Raw genomic sequence first — 21,986 nt, 5'->3', positions numbered from 1 at the left:
GCTACGTATGCTCATGCTTACTCAGGGAGAGCTGGGGCAAGTATGTCCATGAGCGAGGGAATCACACCCACAGCTCCTAAGGTAGCCATAGCCTAAGTGAGGACTGATTAACACATCGGGTTCAAGCGCTCCCATTGACTCCTGTATCTTTCAGCAAAGGAATAGGGCTCCTTGGCGGGAGTGACGTGTGTGTGAGAGAGAGAGAGAGAAAGCAGGAGTGTGTATGAGATACAGAGATTATTTAATAACTGAAGTGGTACTACTGCCCCACTGTAATAAACCACTTAACCTCTTTATAAAAAGATGAGTTACCAAATAATTGGATCATTAGCACCAGACAGCAGGGCCACCCTTCAGTTCAAGCCTCCGTATGCGTAACGTTTAAGTGACTGATGTTTAGTGTGGTACCTGCTTGTTGAAGCAAAGGCATATGATTGGGCTGCAAACAAGACTGGTCTTCTCAAAATGCATTGGGACTTTGCAGCTGGAGGTGAAATGGTATGTGCTGGATCAATGACAACAGCAGCAAAGCGAGCGTATGGCAACCAGCAGATCAGAAAAGCCATCACCATAGCGAGTACCATCACCACAGCTCGAAACTCTCTCAACTTCTGGATGCCCAGTGTAAGATTCCTAAAATGGACCTAATTTTCAGGAGCTCCCATCCTCTGAAAATTAGGCCCCTATAAGGTGTCCCAAAGCCCCAAAACTGAGACATCTAAAAACACTAGTTACATTTCAAAATCTTGACCTACATATGTACTATAAATAACCTTAAAAGTTCTTCTAGTTTCACTGCAGGGTATTAAGTAGGGAGCAATATCAGAAGGGCAGGAATCGCTGTGAATTAGTTAGTGAGGAGGACAGTCCTAACAAACGAAATATGATTAATTTGTCATTAGTGGGGAGGACAAAATAATTCCAGAAGGAGTGCTGCTCAGCTCTTTCATGCTGAGGCTGGTGACCTTATTAATTTATTATTTCTAATATGCCTGACTACTAAGAGCAATATTATTTGTGTATTACAGTAGCAACTAGTGCCCCATCTAATATCAGGGCCCCATTGCATTAGACACTTAAATGTTACTGCAGCCTGTGCCTTACCTGAAGAGTTTACACTCTGAATAGACAAGAAAAATAAAGCATGGAAAAAAGGAAGCATTCGTATCCCCACTTCACAAATGAGGAACTGAAGCAGAAACAGATTAAGTAACAAGGGCAGCATTACACAGGAAATGCACAGCAGCACTAAGAACTGAATGCAGATCGCAACGCAAATCCTTAGCCACAAGACCTTCCTTGAACACCCTGGTTCTGATCTTAGAAGTGCTCTACATCTAGCCCTGTGTAAACAAAATTTAAATACCAGAACTAGAATGCTGGCTCCCTTGAAATCAATAGGAGTTTTTTTCCATTCATAGATTCATAGATATTTAGGCCAGAAGGGACCATTATGATCATCTAGTCTGACCTCCTGCACAACGCAGGCCACAGAATTTCACCCACCACTCCTAAAAAAGACCTCACACCTATATCTGTGCTATTGAAGTCCTCAAATTGTAGTTTGAAGACCTCAAGGAGCAGAGAATCCTCCAGCAAGTGACCCGTGCCCCATGCTACAGAGGAAGGCGAAAAACCTCCAGGGCCTTCCAATCTGCCCTGGAGGAAAATTCCTTCCCGACCATTCACTTCAGTGGGACCAGTGGGACCAGAATTTCACCCAAGAATTCTTATTCCCTCAAGTTTCAGGCACAATGCCATTTTTTCCATTTTAAACAGCTTTCCTATATTTTAAGCAGTGTTTTATTGTAGCTGGAAATTGTAGGGAATACTTTCACAAATAAGCAATGAATTTTGAAAATGCATTATTTTATGTGTAGTGTGAGTGTTATGTGATCTTGGCAGCTTCAGTACATTTGCTTTTCTTTTATGGCAACAGAAATGCTGCTGGCGTACTGCAGATGGCATCGTCTGCCGACTATAAAAGTTAGTCATCAGAAGTGCCATAAACAAAGCTTGTGAGTCTCAGCCAACCTTTCAATGTTGGTAGAATATTTTTATTTTAGTTACAACTCCGTCTCTTTTCTGCTTCATTCAGTTCTGAAGTTGTGTTTATGTTCAGCTTAAAATAAGTTCTTAACTGTAGTATTGACCCCACACTTGCATGTACGAATTTCTCTGAGTGAAAATACTTTGTTACAATGTTGATGTTCCTATTTGTTTGCCACAAAAAAAAAAAAAAAAAAAACCCACCACATATTTAAATTCTTTTTATTCCAGTACTGAAGCTTCCTGTTACTATTTTGACAATGCGTTGATGGCTATTTTAAATATTTTTTTTCTTTAGTGGAAACGTGAAAATTTGTTGTTTTTTTTAAATTGCCCTTTTTTGCTTCTTTGTGATGTCTAAGGAGGACCTTTTTTATTTTAATAGCTTTTTTTAATATCAACTCTGATGTTCCCTAATTTTGCTGAAGAGGAGCATTAGAGTATGTGTATTATGAGGCCTTACACCTTAACTGAAGGTGCGGGGGGGGTTGAATCTTTAACAAATGGCAATGTTTTTCCAAATTGATTGTTTTTAGTGCCTATTTAACTCCAAACAAAATCAAAGTGTCTAAGGCCTGGTCTACATTACGGCGTTAGATTGACATATGCCATGTTAGGTAGAATTTATAATGTGCATGTCTACACTACCGAGCCCTTTCTGCCAACCTAGAGGGCTTGTAAAATTGATGCCTGTACTCCACCTCGGTGAGAGGAGTAGTGCTAGAGTTGACCTTCCAGGGTCAAATTAGGGGCAGCGTAGACACAACGCTGTGTAATTCGATGGGTTTGGCTTCCGGGAGGTGTCCCAGAGTGCTCCAATGTGTCCGCTCTGGACAGCACTTTCAACTCCACTGCACTTCAGCCAGGTACATAGGAAAAGTCCCAGGAACTTTTGAATTTCATTTTCTGTTTGGTCAGCATGGAGAGCTGACCAGTACAGCTGACCACGCCTGCCCAGGGCCGCAAACGCGCTCCAGCGTGGTGCATACCGGAGACCTTGGATCTGATTGGTGTGTGGGGAGAAGAGTCTGTACAGGCAGAGCTCTGAACCAGCAGAAGAAATCCTGACATCTATGCCAAAATCACACAGGGCATGGGGGACAGAGGCTACACCAGGGATACACATCAGTGCCGTGCAAAAATAAAGGAGCTCAGGCAAGCGTACCAGAAGACAAGGGAGGCGAACAGTTGCTCTGGTTCTGAACCACAAACATGCCACTGCATGCCATTCTAGGCGGGGACCCCACCAGTACCCCAACACTCTCCGTGGATACCTCCCAGGGGCCCCAGGCGGCCACAGGCAACAATGAGGAGGACACTGTTGATGAGGAAGAGGAGGAGGAGTAGAATGCACAGCAGGAAAGCAGAGGATCCATTCTCCCCAACAGCCAGGACCTTTTCCTAACTCTGGAGCCAATCCCCTTCCACGACCCACTGGTGCGGGACTGTGATGGTGGGGAAGGCACCTCTGGTGAGTGCACACTTGTAATAACACTACAGGGGTTAAATGCAATTGTGGTTAATGTTTAATCTGAGATGAATAATTGGGATACAATGGCGGCCAGTCCAGCTATGCAAAGGGTGCTCCCCGGAAAAGCCTGTTTATGTGCCAAGAGGTTCCCTACCAAAAAATTTTCCCAGGTGTGCCCTGACACTGCCTACCCTTTCTTGTGTGTTTACCATGGCTGCCTGCAAACCGAAATCTGCTGCCCAGCGCTCCGCCATGTGTTGTACCTTACTGGTAGGCGCTTCTTTTAAAAGACAAAATGCGGCCATGTACCTCAGGAAATGTATTTACTGCTGTGAAGTGTTTCATTCATTCCAAGAGTTAACCTTCTGTTTTAAACAATGTATGTTTTTCCTTGCAGCTGCAACCTTGTCTGTGGGTACTTCCTCCACACCAGCACAAAGGCTGTCCCAGATTAGAAGGGAAAAAAGCTGACAAGGTTGCGCAATGTTCTGTGATTTGATGCGTTCCTTTAAGACTGACAGGGCCCAGCTGAATGCATGGAGGCTTACACAGTTGGAGAGGATGTGCAGCAACCAAGAGGGCAGGAAAGCATGCAGGGAGAGCTCTCTCCTGACACTGTTTACACTTTATTGCACTGTCTAGCAATCGAAGCTGTGGGAATAAGAGCCTTCTGCTCCATGAACCATCCCCTGAAGTTGAGTTCAAGGGATCACAGAGCTTCTCCCCTTCTCCGCCCTGCCAACGTGTGATCGGTGATGAATCAGCTGCCCTGCTCACCAAGTTCCATATCTTCCTCTCCCAGACACCCTAGAATGGTGGCAGTTAGGCTCCACCCCCTAACAGCTGAAATCACTGAGAGCTGCATTAAGTGGGGCAGGGAGGCCTGAAGACATCTTGGTGAGCAGGCAGGTAGCAGAGAGGCATGACCAGCAGGGTTGCTGTTGGGGAGGCGTGGCAAGTGGCTAACTGGGTGTCTGGTGGAGAGGGCCCCAGCAGAGCCCCGCAGAGGTGTGGCAAGTGGCCGTTGAGGCAACAAGTGAGTGCCTGAGCAGTTCAGTGTGTAAGGTGCCTCCTTACGCCCACCTGCCTTCCACACACAGTTGTAGGTGAACTCTGCAGATGAACCTCTGAATTCTGGGGCTGCTCTGGCCAAGGACAGCAACTGTGAGTGGGGTACAGAGAAGGGATGAGCACGTTAAAGGGACTTTTGGGTTGCTGGACTTAAGACCCTGAGGGGAAAAGGACACTGCCCAACTTACTTGGGGGTGGGTCTTTTGCTCGTGTTTATGAACCCTAGTTGCGATGTTTTCCCAAATTAATCTCAGTTATTTCCCTCCTTTTATTAAAAGTTTTTGCTACACTCAGACTCTGTTCTTGCGAGAGGGGAAGTGTTGCCCCTTAGAGGTGGCCAGGGGGTGGTGTGTAATTGTCCCAGGTCACTGGGTGGGGGCTTGAGCCAGTTTTGTGTTGTATTGTTGAAAAGGAACCCCTAGACACTGAACCTGGCCCTTGTTGCTGCTGGCTCCACCTGGCAGAAAGGTTACATAAGCTATTTGTCCTTGCCCCTTCCCCGCTGTTATCAGGCCCTTACACCCAGGTTATCTTTGATATTCATTGCTGTCTCTGTTCAGTGTTTGTTAGCATAATAAAAATTCATGAATTGAGGACAAGAGGCTCTTTATTCACTGTGCATGCTGTGGTTGGTGGGGGGTTAGTTTACAGGGCAGTACATGCAAACAACGGGGCAGCCTGGTAAGGAACAACACACAGAACTGTCACATCAGTGTGGGATCATTCACGAAACTGGTTTTCAAAGCCACTCAGAGACACAATGCACCTCAATGTGCTCTTCTTATTGCCCTGGTGTCTGGCTGCTCAATATGGGCTGCCAGGAAATCTGCCTCAACCCTCCACCCCGCCAGAAATGCTTCCCCCTTACTCTCACAGATATTGTGGAGCACACAGCAAGCAGCAACAACAATGGAAATATTGCTTTCATGGAGGTCTAACCTAGTGAGTAAACTGCTCCAGTGCCCCTTTAAATGTCCAAAGGCACATTCTACCACCATTCTGCACTTGTTCAGCCTATGGTTGAACTGCTCCTTACTGCTGTCCAGGCTACCTGTGTATGGCTTCATGAGCCACAGGAGCAAGGGGTAGGCTGGGTCTCCAAGGATAACTATTGGCATTTCAACATCACTAATGATAATTTTCCAGACTGGGAAGAAAGTTTCTTCTTGCATATTTCTGAACAGACCAGAGTTCCTAAAGATGTGCACATCATGTACCTTTCCCGACCATCCCATGTTGATGTCAGTAAAACGGCCCTTGTGATCCACCGGTGCTTGCAACAGCATTGAAAGGTACCCCTTGTGGTTTATGTGCTCTTTGGCAAGGTGGTCTGGTGCCAAGGTAGGGATGTGTGTTCCATCTATCACCCCACCACAGTTAGGGAACCCCATTGCAGCAAAGCCATCCACTATGTCCTGCACATTTCCCAGAATCACTGCCCTTGTTAGCAGAAGTGAATTGATTGCCTTGGCTACTTGGATCGCAGCAGCCCCTATGGCAGATTTACCCGCACCAAACTGATTCCTGACTGACCGGTAGCAGTCAGGCGTAGCAAGCTTCCACAAGGCTATCGCCACTTGCTTCTCAACTGTCAGAGCAGGTCTCATTTTGGTATTTATGCACTTCAGGGCTGCGGAAAGCAATTTGCAAAGTTCCATGAAAGTGGTCTTACGCATTTGAAGGTTCTGCAGCCACTGCTTCTCATCCCATACCTGCATAACTATGCAGTCCCATCAGTCTGTGCTTGTTTCCCGGGCCCAGACGTGGCATTCCATCGTGTCAACAAGCCTGGCTGCCGCCACCAGCATGTGCAAATTGCTCCATTCCATGGCTTTCAGCATGGCTATTTGCATGGAATCACATTCTTCTGTGAGGCGGCTCCTAGCTAGGCTCTGAAAATACTGCAGGATGATGCACAAGGTGTTTGCAATGTTCACAACAACAGTGTACAGCGGAGCAGGGTCCATGCTTGCCATGCCATGGTGTCTGCACGAGTAACCCAGTCTTAGGCGTGAAAATGATTGTTCGCCATTGCTTTCAGGGACAGAGGGAGGGAGGGGTGGAGGGAGGAGGCAAGTGCATCATGGGAGGCTGACGATATGTACCCAAAAGAACGCGCAAAAATGTTTTTGTCCCATCAGAATTCCCCCTAACCCAGAATTCCAATTGGCAGCAGGAACTGTGGGATAGCTCCCTGAGTCGATGCTAGCCATGGTAGTGAGAATGCACTCCACTGACAGAATGTGCATAGTTGGGACATGCAGCATCGACTTTGTAAAATCAGAGGCTAAATGTTGACTTAAATAAATTCGACCTAATTTCCTAGTGTAGATATGCCCTAAGATTCCCTTCCCCTCTGGGTTTGCTCAGCTTTTTGTCTCTGGGATCTTATGATGCTGTAATTTCACTTCTTAGCTGCCATAAAGTATTCCTTGATACACAAGATCTCAATTTCTAAAGTAAAAAAAAAAAATCTGATTTTTGTGTGTGGCCATTTCAGGTCCAGTTTGCACATCACTAAAAAAGCACAAAGGTCATTTTCAAGGGTTTTTTTCTATTAATGAATCTATACAACAGATGCAGATTGGGTGATTTAAGTTCAGGGTCACCCACTTCCATACCAATACTTGTGAGATTGTTGAGGAACCAGGGGCTTCTATGAGAACTTTTCACAAGCTGCAATATTATAAAATGGCCCTGTTCTCGTGAGTTTTGCAGCCTATTTTCCCCGTCAAAGAGATTCAGATAAGCTAGAAATAAAATGATATATGGAAAGAGTTATACTACAAAATAAATAGAGCTTGTCAACAATGCGGAATATATTTTGCAAAAAAAAACAAAACAAAAACGTAACACACACACATTTTTTCCTGAAAAACTTTCATCAAATTTCAAAAAAAAAAAAGGCACAAAAAATTAATCTAAATTTTGAAAATATTTAATCAGACCTAAAAATAATCAGTCATTTCAATGAGTCAAAATCAAGGTTAGTTTATGCTGTATGTTAAGAATTCCTGTACAGAAAGAGCAAGGTACTATAAACAGTCAGCAAAAGCATAAATTGAAACCTACCTTATGCAATGAACTGAAGGCATTGTCATAAGAAAATCCAGTGATTAGTATAGGAACAATGAAGCAGGCTTCGAAGTAGACAATCTGGTATCTACAGTTGCTTCAGGATCTTTATTCCCTGCTAATGGGGAGATTTGGACTCCTTCAGGAATACAAGAGCTCCAGCCAAAGAGTGGTGACACTGCCCAGATGAGACAGATGAAAACAAGTAGCTGGTAACCTCTCTTTAGACTCAGCTTTAGAGCTCCAGTAAGTTAGCATACCACATTGTGTCTTTCATAAGCTAAGAAAGGGACCAAAGAGAAACCACACTTGACAAATTACAAGAAATAATATGAGCAACCATCAGATCAGAATGTTTAAAGGCTGATTCATACACCAGCCTCCAAGTTTCATAGCAAGGCATTACTGAAAGATTTAAAGTATCTGGGGTAAAATCCTTGCCTCACTGAAGTCAATGGCAAAACTCCCATTAACTTCCATGAGGCCAGGATTTCATTCCTGGTGTGTACTAATCTCTATCAATCACGAGAATGTAGCAATTTTTTCCAAACAGAAAATCTCATAAGTGTGAAAAAAAAAGCCCATAAGAAATTATTAATCAAAATATGAGATTACGACATTTTAAGAACATAAGAACGGCCATATTGGGTCAGACCAGTGATGAGCTGCCAAAATCTTAACAACGGGTTCCCTCCTCACTCCACGAGGGGGCCGTTGCCCACCCCCGCCCCCCGGGACCCCTGACCCATCCAACCCCCCTGCGTTCCTTGACTCCCCCCACCAGGATGCCTGCCCCAGCTACCCCCCTCTCCCATCCCCTAACTTCCCCCAGAACCAGGCAGAAGGGTCTCGTGGGCCACCGTAGCGGGTGCCCACCCCACCCCTAAGAGCCAGAGGCACCTGCTGGGGGGCGAGGTGGGGAGTCCCGGCGATGCTTACCTGGGGCAGCTCCCAGGAAGCATCCAGCAGGTCCCTCTGGTTCCTAGGGTCAGGGGAGCGTAGCTGGGGGGGAGCAGGGGGAGCAGCCGCTCCCCCACTGATCACATCAAAAGTGGCGCCTTAGGCGCCGACTCCCCGGGTGCTCCGGGGCTAGAGCACCCATGGGGAAAATTTGGTGGGTGCAGAGCACCCACCGGCAGCTCCCCGCCCCACCCCCGGCCCCAGCTCACCTCCGCTTTGCCTCCTCCCCTGAACCCACCGCCACGCTCTGCTTCTCCGCGCCTCCCCCCCTCCCCCCCCAGCTTCCCGCGAATCAGCTCTTCGGCGGGAAGCTGGGGAGGGCAGAGAGGCAGGCTGCGGCTTCCCGCTCAGGCCAAGGGTGGTGGAAGTGAGCTGGGGTGGGGAGCGGTTCCCCTGCATGCCCTTCCCCCCCGGGTTACCTGCTGCAGTGCAGGCGGCCCTCCTCCCGCCCCCCTGCCCCAGCTCACCTCCGCCTCCCTGGGCCTGAGCGAGAAGCCGCCACTTGCTTCTCAGTCTGCCCCAGCTTCCCGCACAAATAGCTTCGCAGGAACCCAGGGCGGGGGGGCGGAGAAGCAGAGCGGGGCGGCGCGTTCAGGGGAGGAGGCGGAGCGGAGGTGAGCTGGGGCCGGGGGTGGGGCGGGGAGCTGCCGGTGGGTGCTCTGCACCCACCAAATTTTCCCCTTGGGTGCTCCAGGGCTGGAGCACCCGTGGAGTCGGCGCCTAAGGCGCCACTTTTGACCGGTTAAATTTAGAAGGCCTTTTAGAATCGGTTGTCCCTCGCACAACAGGAACTTCTAAATTTAACAACCGGTTCTAGCGAACCGGTGCGAACCGGCTCCAGCTCACCACTGGGTCAGACCAATAGTCTATTTAGCCCAGTATCCTGTCTTCTGACAGTGGCCAATGCCAGAAGCTTCAGAGGGAATGAACAAAACAGCAATTATTCAGTGGTCCAGTCTGAGTTTCTGATGGTCAGAGGCTTAGGGACATCCAGAGTATGGGGTTGTACATCTTGGTTGATAGCCGTTGATGGACCTATCCTCCATGAGTTTATCTAATTCTTTTTTGAACCCCATTATAGTTTTGGCCTTGAAAACATCCCCTGGCAACAAGTCCAACAGGTTGACTGCTTTGTGTGAAGAAGTTCTTAATTTTTGTTATTGTTGTTTTAAACCCACAGCCATAGGTGCCAACTCCATGGGTGCTCTGGGGCTGGAGCACCCATGCGAAAAAATCAGTGGGTGCTCTACACCCACTGGAAGCCAAGCTCCCCTCACCCCCTGCCCCACCTCCTCCTCCTCCCCTGAGCACGCCGCATCCCCGCTCCTTCACCTACCTCCCAGTATTTCCCGCCCGGCCACTGCCAAACAGCTGTTTTGCAGCATTAGCACGCTCGGGGTGGCGGGGAGGAGCGGAAAGTGGTGCACTCAGGGGAGGAGGCAGGGAAGAGTTGGGGCCAGGGCTGGGATTTGGAGGAGTTGGAATATTGCCAGGGAGGGGGCGGAGTTGGGGCAGGGACTTTGGGAAAGGGGTTGGAATAGGGGGGGGGAAAGGGTGGGAAGAGGCAGGGCAGGGGCAGGGCCTCATGGAAGGGGTGGAGTGGGGGTGGGGCTGGGGGAAGAGTGGTCAAGCACCCATGGGAAAGAGGGGAAGTCAGCACCTTATGCCCGCTGCCTATTAATTTCATTGGGTGACCCATGGTCCAGATTAACACTTAGTCAGAACAATAGTATCTTCTTGATTTTGCTTGATGTGAAGTTAAACTAGTGGCTAAAATATAATCTTCTTTAACAAAGATCAGACATTCAGGTCTCCTGGTCAAATATGGCACTTTGCGCTTGACTTTCTGGTTCTTTGTGGGTTATTGTTGGTTTAGGGGTTTTGGTTGGTTGGTTGGTCTTTTCTTCCCTTTAGTGGAAAGGATAAATTTGTAGTAAAGTGAACATTATTTTGCTATTTTTACTACTGTTTTAAAGAGGTATTATCCCTCCCGCTAAATTTACCCACTGTATTAAAAATGGATATTTTGAGGCATGAATACATTAGATTTGTATTTAGTTTTATTTACTTATTTAAAAAATTAATACTAACCAGTATTGACAATACCTTCTTTCACAGACAATAAGAGAGGGTGTCAGATATCCAAGATGGGACTATATCAGCCCACATCACTACAGGTATCAGTGGAGTTCCTCACCAAGTAATTTGTTTCTCAGCATGAAAAAAGCTGGCAGAATCTGTCCTTTGTGAATGGTTAATAGATTCAGAGTAGGAGTCACAATTCGAGATGGAAAGCAAACATTAAGCAGTGTTATAACAATCCTACTTAGCCCTACTTAGCATTTCATTCATTTAATGGTCTCACTGTTTAGAAAATTATATTTTTGAGCTGTGAATTCTTTTTTTTTTTAAGTTAACAGAAAATTATCTCTGTAAAACTATTGCTAGGTTAATCCTTCTTTTGGACTCTTTAACCACAACCCAACGTAAATGGTTGACTTTTTCTAACCTAACACAACACACAAAATTTCATGTATTAGAACTGAGGAGGATACATGTCACTTGGCTGTTGCTTACCAAAGTAGCTGACAGCAAATCCTTGGAAACTGCAGAACTTATGTCCCACGTGGAAATATCCACGGTAGTTTCTAGCTGTAACTATAGTGGTGCCACACAGAAATATCATGAGATCTAAAAAGGAGAGATTTAGAATGAATATGTTGATAGGGTTTTTTAAGGTAACTATCATCACCAACAAATTATTAAATATTGAAAACAACATCAAGGAATATCAAGAATGCCAAAATGCTATATTCAGATCTACAGAAAATGGTGGGTCTCATTGTGATGCTCTCAGCTACGTCATTTACAACAGTAATATTATTCTGCATCTGCCCATAACGGAGAACTGGAGATTTTGTTAGAACTGTTCACACAATAGATGGTTCAACTTCTATACGAACAAGGCCTTTGTACACACTGTGATGCTTCCCAGGGGGACCCAGGGTTGTGAGGCACCTCACTACCACCTGCCCTTAGCATGAAGGAGCCTCAGCTGTGCCTGCCGGGGGTCAGCTCCGCAACTCTACATGCCACAGGTAACACAAGCATGCCCCTCTAGGCCTACGAAGGCCCTGCTCTCTCTCTCTATAGGTTAGCGATAGGCAAACTCCAGCCCTCTGAGTGCCCCCTGGAGTAGTCACCCCCTGTTCCACTGGACACTAGTAGCATACACAGATTTGTTGCTTCGGAAGAAGCAGTACATCCCAGCATACCAGTTCTATCTTGGATCATTACTCATCTTATCACACAGCACTTAGATATGTTTATAGGAAAACAAGTACAAGTTATATAATAAAGAACAGAGATTATTAAAGTGATAGCAGGTAGAAGTATTGGAAACAAATGATTACACATAAAATAAAACCATAAGATGCATTCTAGAACCTAGAATTACTTAACTAGCTACTTGCATGCTTTATAGAACAAATGCTCACCCAGAGTTTTACAGCCAAAGTCCTCCCAGTGTTTTACAGCCAGACTTAGCTGTAATCTTCCATTCATGTGACAAGTCATTCTGTCAACTTGCCCTTCAGTGGAAGATCCAGGGTGTCTGTCTGCACCCGTAGATATATAAGAACAATCCATTGTCCTTATTCATAAACAGGACACTCCCTGTCTGGTTGTTTTTTCCTTTATACTTCTTACATATAGATTTTGTTGTCTGTTAACCAGCATCTGGCTCTCTATGCAAATAGGCATACGCTGGGTGGCGCACAATGCACAATGATCAGACAGCGAGATAAGCATCTGTAACCCCCTGCCTAAAAGGAACCTGTCTAAGACATGTCACCTCCTGCTTACCTGCCTTAAGAACATAATTTTCAGAATAGAACACAGCTCCTTAAATATGATCCATCCATACATGTCACAGTGACTATGATGATAACTGGGTTACTGGCTCTTGGTAAAACCTTACGTTACTCTTTAATGAATTATTATGCATATATCCAACCCACGGGATTCCTGTAACATCCTGGGCATTCCATGTGGCCTCTTCCAGATGGCAGTAAGGGGTCCCTGCATCATATGTGGTGCTATGTTTTATATTTGAGAGGTAAAACAATGGAATTAAACTCACAGCTGTCTTCTTTCACTTGCCTTTCTGGTATGTTCTTAAGTGCATTAAGCAAGTATCCTAATAACATTACAATCAATAAAATAGTGTCTGATAGTCACTGTCAGCACCAAAGAGGAACTCAGAGGTCATCTTTATTGTAATAATTTCCAAGATACTCTTTGACTCAAGCTAAAAAGTGTGCTAAGAAAATTGTCACATGGCAGAAAGATAATTACTGTGTCAACTGTATCATCACCTGTCTTTTCACCTAAAAAAATACCATCCCCATCACCCCCCCTCAATATTTTCTTCTTAATCTAGCACTAAAGAAAACAGGTTAATCTAACAATGTGTAATCCTAGCAAATCTTGCATAATGGAGAGTATTTCCCTGCCAACCTTGCTACGGTTCCTTCTGGAGCATTTATCTTTGCTTCCTTCAATGCAAAATACTATGCTAATCCAATGATGCCATTGAGAATGACAATGCACAGGTGTCAAGAAGGTCAAAGTGATGATTCCCGACTTAATGGTTACTTGACTACACTGCACATAGGTCACTATATATGGTTGGGTAATACAAAATACTATAGCCAGTTCCTCAGCCAGTGTAAATCAGAGTAGCTCCATTGATTTCAGTGACTTCAGTTAACTATGCCAGTTGAGCGTAAACCCTTATATGTGCATAAGTGGGCTGTGTGGCATTTGCAGTTGGAGCCATGACTTTAGAGTTCCAGATTTATGTATATATCAGCCACAACATTGCATTAATGTCATACTTCGTTTCAAAATTCAGTTTTCTGCCACCAAAATTCAAAAACTTACACTTTGAGAATACTTCTAATATTTCAGATGCAAGTATTATAAACTTTGCACTCAAGTTTGCATCTCAAAACTTCACTGGTAAATGCTATGGGGCCAGATGAGTTTATATCTCCATAGCAAAATCTGGGAATTGGAAAGCAATGCATAGATTAGGCTGAGTTAGCTTTAACTACGAGAAAAGCACTAATAACCACATCTGGCTACCAGTTAAAGAACTGCAACAAAACATGTTTCCCCTTTATCAGCATGATGTGGCATCTGTTTTTAGAACAGAGGTAGCTTGCTGCATTTAACTAATTATTCTAAGAGTTATATCTTGTGACACTCAGATTCTGCTACTCAAATAAACTTCATGAGAGCAGACATTTATTGACAGCATTGTACAACTTTGCTTCCTTTGGTCTCCTCTTGACAATGAGTCAGGGTTTTACAGGCATATATAGAAAGGGCAAAGTACATGTAGATAGTTAATTGGCACTCCTGTCAGTTTCATTACTAAGGTTATCATGCAGGAAGTCACTGATGAGTGTATATAAGCACCTGTCATTCTTTACAGCATATCCTGTGTTGGCAGGATTTACTTATCCAGTAAATCCATCCTTTTGGATGAATTGATATCAAACTGAAGCAGTGTTATCTTGTTCAGAGGTCTTTTAATTCCCATTGCTGCATGTTTCATTATGATATCCAATGTGAGCTGGCCAGCACGAAAGCCATCAGGTTGGTCATGAAATCCTAGCTCCATTGAAGTCCATGTAAAAAATCCCATTGACTTCAACAGGGCCAAGATTTCACCCTACATGTTTAACCAGTGGGCCATCCCATGACTGACCAGTAAGCAACTGTCATCACAATGGCCCATATATAATATCCATAATGATGTGAACATGAGGCCCTTCTTTTTAGGGCCTTATTCTTCTGCCCACAGATTTACCAAGCTGTGAAATAGATGTTTATGATATAAAATAAACACTGGACACAATGTCAGGAGCAACATATTTTAGCAGTTTTGGTTTGAGTCTAGAGACCATCAGATTAAAGTGGCACCTGAAGATTGAGAGAACTCTGCCTTTGTGACACCCTATGGGACTGTTTCAATTCTGCAGAATGTCTTTCAGTCTCATGAATGCACCAGAGGTGTAGTAAATATTCCAGGGAAACAGTTCCAGTATGGAGTAAATGATCTGACCCAAACTGTGAGAACTGAAGACATCCTCACACTCTTAGATTACTTCATTTGTTTCCATAAAACATTGGAGAAATAACTGGTAGACATGGACAGGATTCTAAAGCTTTTTAAGGAGTTAGGGTTTAAACTTGCACAAATGTCAGTTTGCCAGGAGTCAGATTACCTTCCTAGGATGTATAGTGAAAATGGATTGGAGCCCCAGAAACTGAACATTATACAAACCTGGAGGAGGTACAGAAGCTTGAAGGCCTCTGAGAACAGTAGAGGAGATTTTTTTTTTAATACTCAGAGTGGGCAGCACCATTATACCACCTAACTAAGGGCAATTTTGTCTGGATGGAGGGATACCAAACAGTATCTGAGTTACTGAAGGAAGGACTGCTAAACCATGCTGTGTTTAAATTCCCAGTTCCATCCTGTCCACTCATGGTAACCCAGGATGCCTCAAAACTTGCTGTTGGATTTACATTTGAACAAATTGATTAAGTCAGTTTGCGTAGTGGCTTTTGAAGGTTGCAGATTAAAAGAGAGAGAAATTTATTGCTCAGCTACAGAAATGGAGCATTTAGCTATTGCGGAGGCCCTCAAGGCCCATTGTCCCTGCTTAGCAGGTACGGAATTCACAGTGTACACACACCAGAGTGCGCTGCAGTGGCTTCTCATGAAGCACCGCCCAGAAGGAGGCCTGTGGAAATTGATACACAAACTCTCTGAATATACATTCACAGTTCACCATAAACCTGGAAAGCAAAATGTGGTTGCATATACACTCAGTGGGGGAAGGCAGTGAGAATAGACTCAGGCTGGTCTTGTGAGCACATCTGGGAAGAACAGTCTAAGGACCCTGAGTTATGTCTGGTGTGCCAACAGAGCTACAGAAGGAGAACCTGCCTGGGGAGGTTCAATGCCATTCAGGAACGATTATCCATTGATCTGGGCTCTGGTTACCGACTTGGTGATGTATGAAGGTAACAGGCTTGTCTTGCCAGCAAACTGACAGAGAGTGGTACTGCAGTGTCATTAGCAGGCTACCTGGGGTATGAAAAGACACTGAGCCATGTAGCCAACTGATTTTTTTGGCTGAACCTGGCTGCAGATGTTAAGGACTGTGTACTTTTCTGGCACCTGTCAAGAAAGGAAAGTGGCAGCAAGAAGAGGCAGAACTCCTTTGAGGGAAATGTCCCAATCTAGTAAACCCTGGGAGCACATACAGATTGACTTGTAAGGCCCTCTACCAGAAACACCCAGTGAAAATCGGTTTTTGTTGGTAGTGCATAACACCTTCTCAAAGTACATGGTGGCATAACCACTGAAGAATAAAAAGACTGAGTCAGCTCCAGAGGCACTGATGAAACATGTAGTGTTGCAGTTCAGCCCACCCAACTACATCTGCAGTGATCAGGAGAAGGATCTTGAATCATGGTTGTTAGACAAGGTTTGCTGACATCTCCAGATAAGCAAGGTGAGGACCAGTGTTGCCCATCCTGTGAGAAATGGGGTGTGGGGAAAGTAAACCGCACCATTCATTCTCTGCTTAGAATCATAGTCAATGAAAACCAACAAGATTGGGACGCTTGTTGTCTTTGCATATAACACCAGCCAGCACTCAGCTAATCCATTACTTTCCTTATGACATTATTTTTGAACCTTATTAATAGCACCAGAGATTGCAACGCCCGGAGCAGAGAGCCAAGCCCAGCCAGCCCCACAGCACAGGAGCTGCAGGAACCGCCACTGTGGGGTGAGTGCCGGGCAGAACCCAACCCCCCCCTCCCCCACACACACACACCTCCCTGGGAGACAGGATCTGACCGAAACTACCCCAGGGCAAGGCCGTAACCAGAGCAGGGCAGCTGCCAAGGGTGCAAAGATTATGGGGTGACTCGGGCTGGCGATGCCAGCGAGCTCAGGCCAGTCCCACATGGAGGTGCTTGGAGAAGGCGCACTACCTCTGTTCCCTGAGTCACCTCAGTGAGCCAACCAGCCTGTCTGGGTTGGGGGGACACAACCAAAAAATCTGGGGGGGCATGTGATCCTGCATGCTCCCCCCTCCCCACACGCATCACTCCTGGTCGTTGGTGCAAATATGCTTGCTCATCCCAGGTGCTAAAATGCCTAGTTACAGCTCTGCCCCAGAGGCTCCACCCACAGACTATTTATTGAGTCGCAACAGGCCATAAACATTTATAAATGGGTCCTGAGCCCAAATAGGTTGAGAACAACTTACTTAGTCTTTCTCTAGCATATTTCCTACGAGACACCTGGAGGGCCCACAAGATGGCTCTATGCTAGAGCAATGCTGTACGCCCTCTATCCGTTGGTCTTGCTGCTATCAAGGAGAGTTCCTCATGCCAAGGGTTTGCAGGGTTGGTTGCTTAAAAATAAATGTCTTTGCTGTCCAGCACAGTGCACTGGAAATTACACTGGTGTCAATGCCCAACTGCATGACCTACGTTTAGCCCCGAACACTACAGAACTATTTACAATCTTTTTTTAATTTCTCATGGACTTTTTGGAGCATACTGATTCTGTGGAATGACAGCGGCAGATTTTTAATGGTCCACTAATTGAATTTGTTTTGGCTAGGTCCCAGCAGGGTAACTTCTTTCTTCCTCCTCAAATTCCCCTGAAGTTTCAACTGAAAGATGATATTCCTCTGCACTTCCTGTAGCATAGTGTTGGCATGTGTTAATTAACTCTAGCATTCCACCTGAGACCTAGCTAGTTCTGGTGGCAAGCTCTCTCTCTATTCTGTAAAATGCTTTGGGAACATTCTGTTTTAAAGGAACAGTAAGTTATTCTTTTTGTAACACCAATTGCGTTCTTTAACCCTGTATGGAGGAGATTACACAAAGTGCTTACCGGGGTTAGTATGATCTTTTTGTGTAGTTACATTCCCCTCAGACAATCACAAAAACCTACACGTTTCAAAATATTACATACACATTCCCAAGAAAGAGTACAAGTAAGGGAGTGCCTCCCTCCCTTTATTTTTCATATCGTTTGCTCCTGAAGTAAGCTTTGTATTTGCATGCCACTGTTAGCTTTTTAAATATCAATAATAGGAACCTGCCTGAGGTTATTATCCCTTGTTTATGGTGATACACTAACATGCTGGAAGATAGCAGCTGTTGGTAAGATCTAGAAAGATTATCCTTTTTAACTACCCCCATCCCTTTCATACAGTAGGAGTTACACTATATTTTCTGTGTGGGTTTTCATATGGATATGCAGTTAGCTGGTTGTTTGGGGAGTTGCTGTTGAAAAACAGAGCTGGCATTTGGTTTTAGTTATATTTTCAGCAATCTTTTGTATGAACAATGACTTTGAGTAGTTACATGATACTATATTCATCTTGATTTATTACTGGGGAGATGGCTTTTTTATTCTGTGGGTCATATTTTCATTTGTTGTCTACAGTGTTTATAATGTAATGCATATATTATGAGTCAGAGATAGATTCTAGCGCTATATATTTATGTAAAATAGAAAACAATATTTACCCACTTTTATAAAATGTATGGATAGCTACAGATAAAAAGTACTAAATATTATTAATTATATTTATTATAGGTGGGGCTGGTAACACTTCCTATTATTAATGTTTTCCGACACTTCCCATTATACAACCCTGTTTTCAGCTGCTTGTAACTTTGCCTAACTTCAACCATTTTTGCTGAAATTTTCTATAGTGGCTATCTGCCTCAGGCTGAAGGTTTTGGGAAACTTCAGCCAAAACAGTTCAGCCATTTTAGAGAATGAGGCTAATGAAAAATACATTATTTTGCCCATGTTAGAAAAAATTCTGACAACTTTTTATTTGAGAAGCTCCTGTTTTGGAGCAGGGACTTGACATTTTACGGGGGTGTGCCTTTGACTGTGCCCGTGAAAAAGCAATCCAAATCTGGCTAAATTGAAAAATTGCAGTTTGCACACACTCAGTAGAAACCTGCTAGGACCTGTCCAGCCAAATTCCCTGAAGTTTCTGTGGCTCTAAATTCCCTAATGTTACTATTCAAAAAATAGTATGTGATTGTGTAATTAAAGACCATATCATAATGGGCAAGCACAAATTAAGGTTGCACAGGTAACCTTAATTCTGGCATTTCCTAACTTTATGAGTGCTTGACTTTGCAACCTTAATAATATTCTTTTCAGATAATTTTTGTGTGTGTATTTATTATGTACAGTGTGTTTAGTGCGTGGTAGTTGAGTGGCCCCCCATGGAACAAATACGTTTTAATGAGGGAGTTTCTCATGGAGTGAGGTTGCAGGTGTATATGCCTGTGTATATATAACTACATTTAGGGTATGTCTACACTGCACACTCTTTAGGGCAGTACGTAGATTATATGCATTACACGCTGCCACCCCCACCTCAGCACAGGTATAAATAGTATAAACGGTGTGGCACTGCTTAGGCAACTAAAACAAAGACATGTCTGAACCCTGTAGGTATGTGCCCTGCATGGGTCTCTACATGCCCAAGCGGTGCCTTTCCCATCTATGCTGCTACTTTTAGCAGTGTAATGGCCCACTGCCTCCCCGCTACTGGAGTCTTTGCCCACCACAGGGAAAGGCTCCAGCACTGGGGAAAGGATCTGGCAGAGGGGAGGCAGTAGAGAAAGTCTCTGCCTTTGACAGCTTCCCCTGCAGGATCCTTTCCCCACTGCCTCCCTGCACAGGATCCTTTCATGGACACGTGTAGCTACATGCCACAGTGTAGACGCATGCTTTTCAATGCAATGCATAGCTACATAGCCTACATGCCACCGCCAGTAGTGTGCAGTGTAGACATAGCCTTAGAGAGTTCGGTATTTGTTGTTCTCCATGGTAAACAAACTATATTTCAATAGTTATTTACAGTGTAAACAGGAAGTTTCCGTCTTTCATATTCTGGGATATGGAAAAAATGGGTTTATGTCTCTCTACATTTTCATGATATTATATCTATTCAGTACCTCAGCTATAGTTTTCTTTCCTGTTACATTAAAAAAGAGCACGTTTTACTTTCACTCCATCTTTATAGACATCCAACTGCTATTTTTTTCTTTTTCCATTTTTGCTTATTGTTTGCACCAGCTGCTTTGAAGTCACACTTAATTAGATTCTTTTCATCATTTGGCATTTGAAGTAACTGTATGTTGGATAACAAGCCACTAGATCTCTGAACTTAGGGCAAATTCCATCTTTTGAAGCTTGAATCATTAGGAGCAAATGGTGAAATCAATGGAAATTTATTTATTGCTCTGTCACTGGTGTTTAAATAAGCCTGTGTTTGAATTTAAGGTACTCTCTGGCCTCTTTAAGTCCTTTTAAGCTTCTTAGTAGAACATTTTTTCATAATTAAAGACGATTCTCTCCCTCCACCCCCTCTGCACAGGTGCATAGACTAACTGCAGCAGAACCATTGCGTTGCTATAAGCGAGACAGGATCTGAGGGCCTCCTTCACACAGCAGAGCAGAGCTGAGAAAGGGAGCAACATGGGGACAGGGCAGTGGATTTGTCATCCAGCCACTCATCTCCACCATTCATGCAATGCAGAACAGCCATGGGCTTTACTGTTCTGCTTCTGTTCCACAGCCTGTAGTGCAATATTGGATCAACACACACCCCAAACTTCCTCTGCTTTTCCCAGCACGCAGCCTGGTAACTTGGGCTGGGCTCAAAGGGCAGCATTCGCTCTTAATTGCAAGGGGAAATCATATGTTAATTCATATTTCCTTTTTTTATGCTATATTTCTTTCTATTAGGGTCTTTCCAACACAAATACCACAGACAAGAGGTTCCCTGTCACACACTGGAAAAGGCTGAAATGGCTGCCTTCAGAGACAAGAAGTAATTACAAAAAAAAAAATCAATCGTCTGGCTGTTACGAAGTACGTTTATTTGACATTTAAAGGCTACCATGACATCTGTGTTACTTCAGTATAGTAAGAACTACCTAACTCAATGGCAAACAGCAAATGCACTAATAGTAGAAGAAAAGTGGGACTTAGAGGTACAGTAGAACCTCATAGTTACAAACGCCAGAGTTACAAACTGACCAGTCAACCATAAACCTCATTTGAAAGCAGAATTAAACAATCAGGCAGTAGCAGAGACAAAAAAAAATTTTTTTTAAAAGCTAATACAGTACAATGCTGCGTTGAACATAAACTACTAAAAAAAATAAAGGGAGAGCAGCATTTTTCTTCTCCATAGTAAAGTTTCAAAGCTGTATTAAGTCAATGTTCAGATGTAAACTTTTGAGAGAACAACCATAATGTTTTGTTCAGAGTTACGAACATTTCAGAGTTACGAACAACCTCCATTCCCAAGGTGTTTGTAACTCTGCGGTTCTTCTGTACTCAGACTTCATCAACTGTACAAGGTCATACCTATTAAACTAGAATACTTTGCTTTGCAACATATTAGATACAGTAATTAACTTCTCAATGAATGTTTGTGTGCACTGCATATAATTATACCATAGCTGACACAGACAACATCTCTTGGCTTCCAACTATACAAAGTATTCTCACGCCCATGGGTTAAGTAGAAATCCTGGCAACTAGTATTTCTGCCAGGAGAAACTAATCTTTGTTTAACATGGTCATTTTACCCATTAAGTAAAGTAATCCAGTGAGATGGTTTAATGCTTTGTTAGGCAAAAAGATTCTTTTCCCCAAGAGTCAGGCAGGCACAGACAATACTGAAGGGGGGTTTATTCACGGTACCAGGAAGACTGACAAGCAGCTTCAAAAATATGGTGCCACTGTGGCCAGTTATATACATTCTCTTATCAATTCATTTGCATTTATCTGTACATAAGGAGACAGACATTGTTACAAGTCAAGAGAGAACCCTGAAAAAAGATAAAAATAAGAACAGTACATACATATAGAGGTCATCCTAATTGCATCAAACATCTGTGACTACCTTGTGGGGGAAGGAAGCTGGGGGGTAGGGATGAGTACTTACAGATATCCGGTGGGCTGTGAAGGGAGGGTTTGTTCTGTTTTAAGAGCTGTGTTACTGGGCGGGCATTGACCATGTAAGCTTATCAATTGTTTACAGTTGTCAGTGTCCTTGCTACTGAAATGCTTATTGAAGCATTCCTGCTTGTTCCACGGTTTCTGTCTTAGCTGTTAGCTAAATTTTAACTCTTGCCTGACAGCTTCTTGGGAATGGCATAAAACAAAGAATAAGTCCAGTATGCAGCTGAAAGGGTCAAAATCAGCCAT

The 21,986-nt window shown here is 44.1% G+C and overlaps 1 protein-coding gene across 1 annotated transcript; it reads right to left on the bottom strand.

The window, feature by feature from the left end:
* Positions 1-353: 353 nt before the first annotated feature.
* Positions 354-21,722, bottom strand: LOC311523605 (pinopsin-like; the record flags this gene model as incomplete). Its single annotated transcript, XM_084633778.1, has 4 exons — positions 21,641-21,722; positions 11,204-11,317; positions 7,717-7,844; positions 354-611 (listed from the first exon to the last, which is right to left on the bottom strand). The coding sequence occupies exons 1-4, from the start codon at positions 21,669-21,671 to the stop codon at positions 354-356; spliced, it is 531 nt and encodes a 176-aa protein (XP_084489904.1). The 5' UTR covers positions 21,672-21,722.
* Between the last annotated feature and the right edge of the window lie 264 nt (positions 21,723-21,986).

The sequence above is a fragment of the Lepidochelys olivacea genome (genome assembly GCF_965140295.1).
Source record: "Lepidochelys olivacea isolate rLepOli2 genome assembly, chromosome: 1".
In the NCBI taxonomy this organism is placed as follows: Eukaryota; Metazoa; Chordata; order Testudines; family Cheloniidae; genus Lepidochelys; species Lepidochelys olivacea.
The sequence above is the reverse complement of the archived record's forward strand: the minus strand, read 5'-3'. Positions and strand labels throughout refer to the sequence as shown.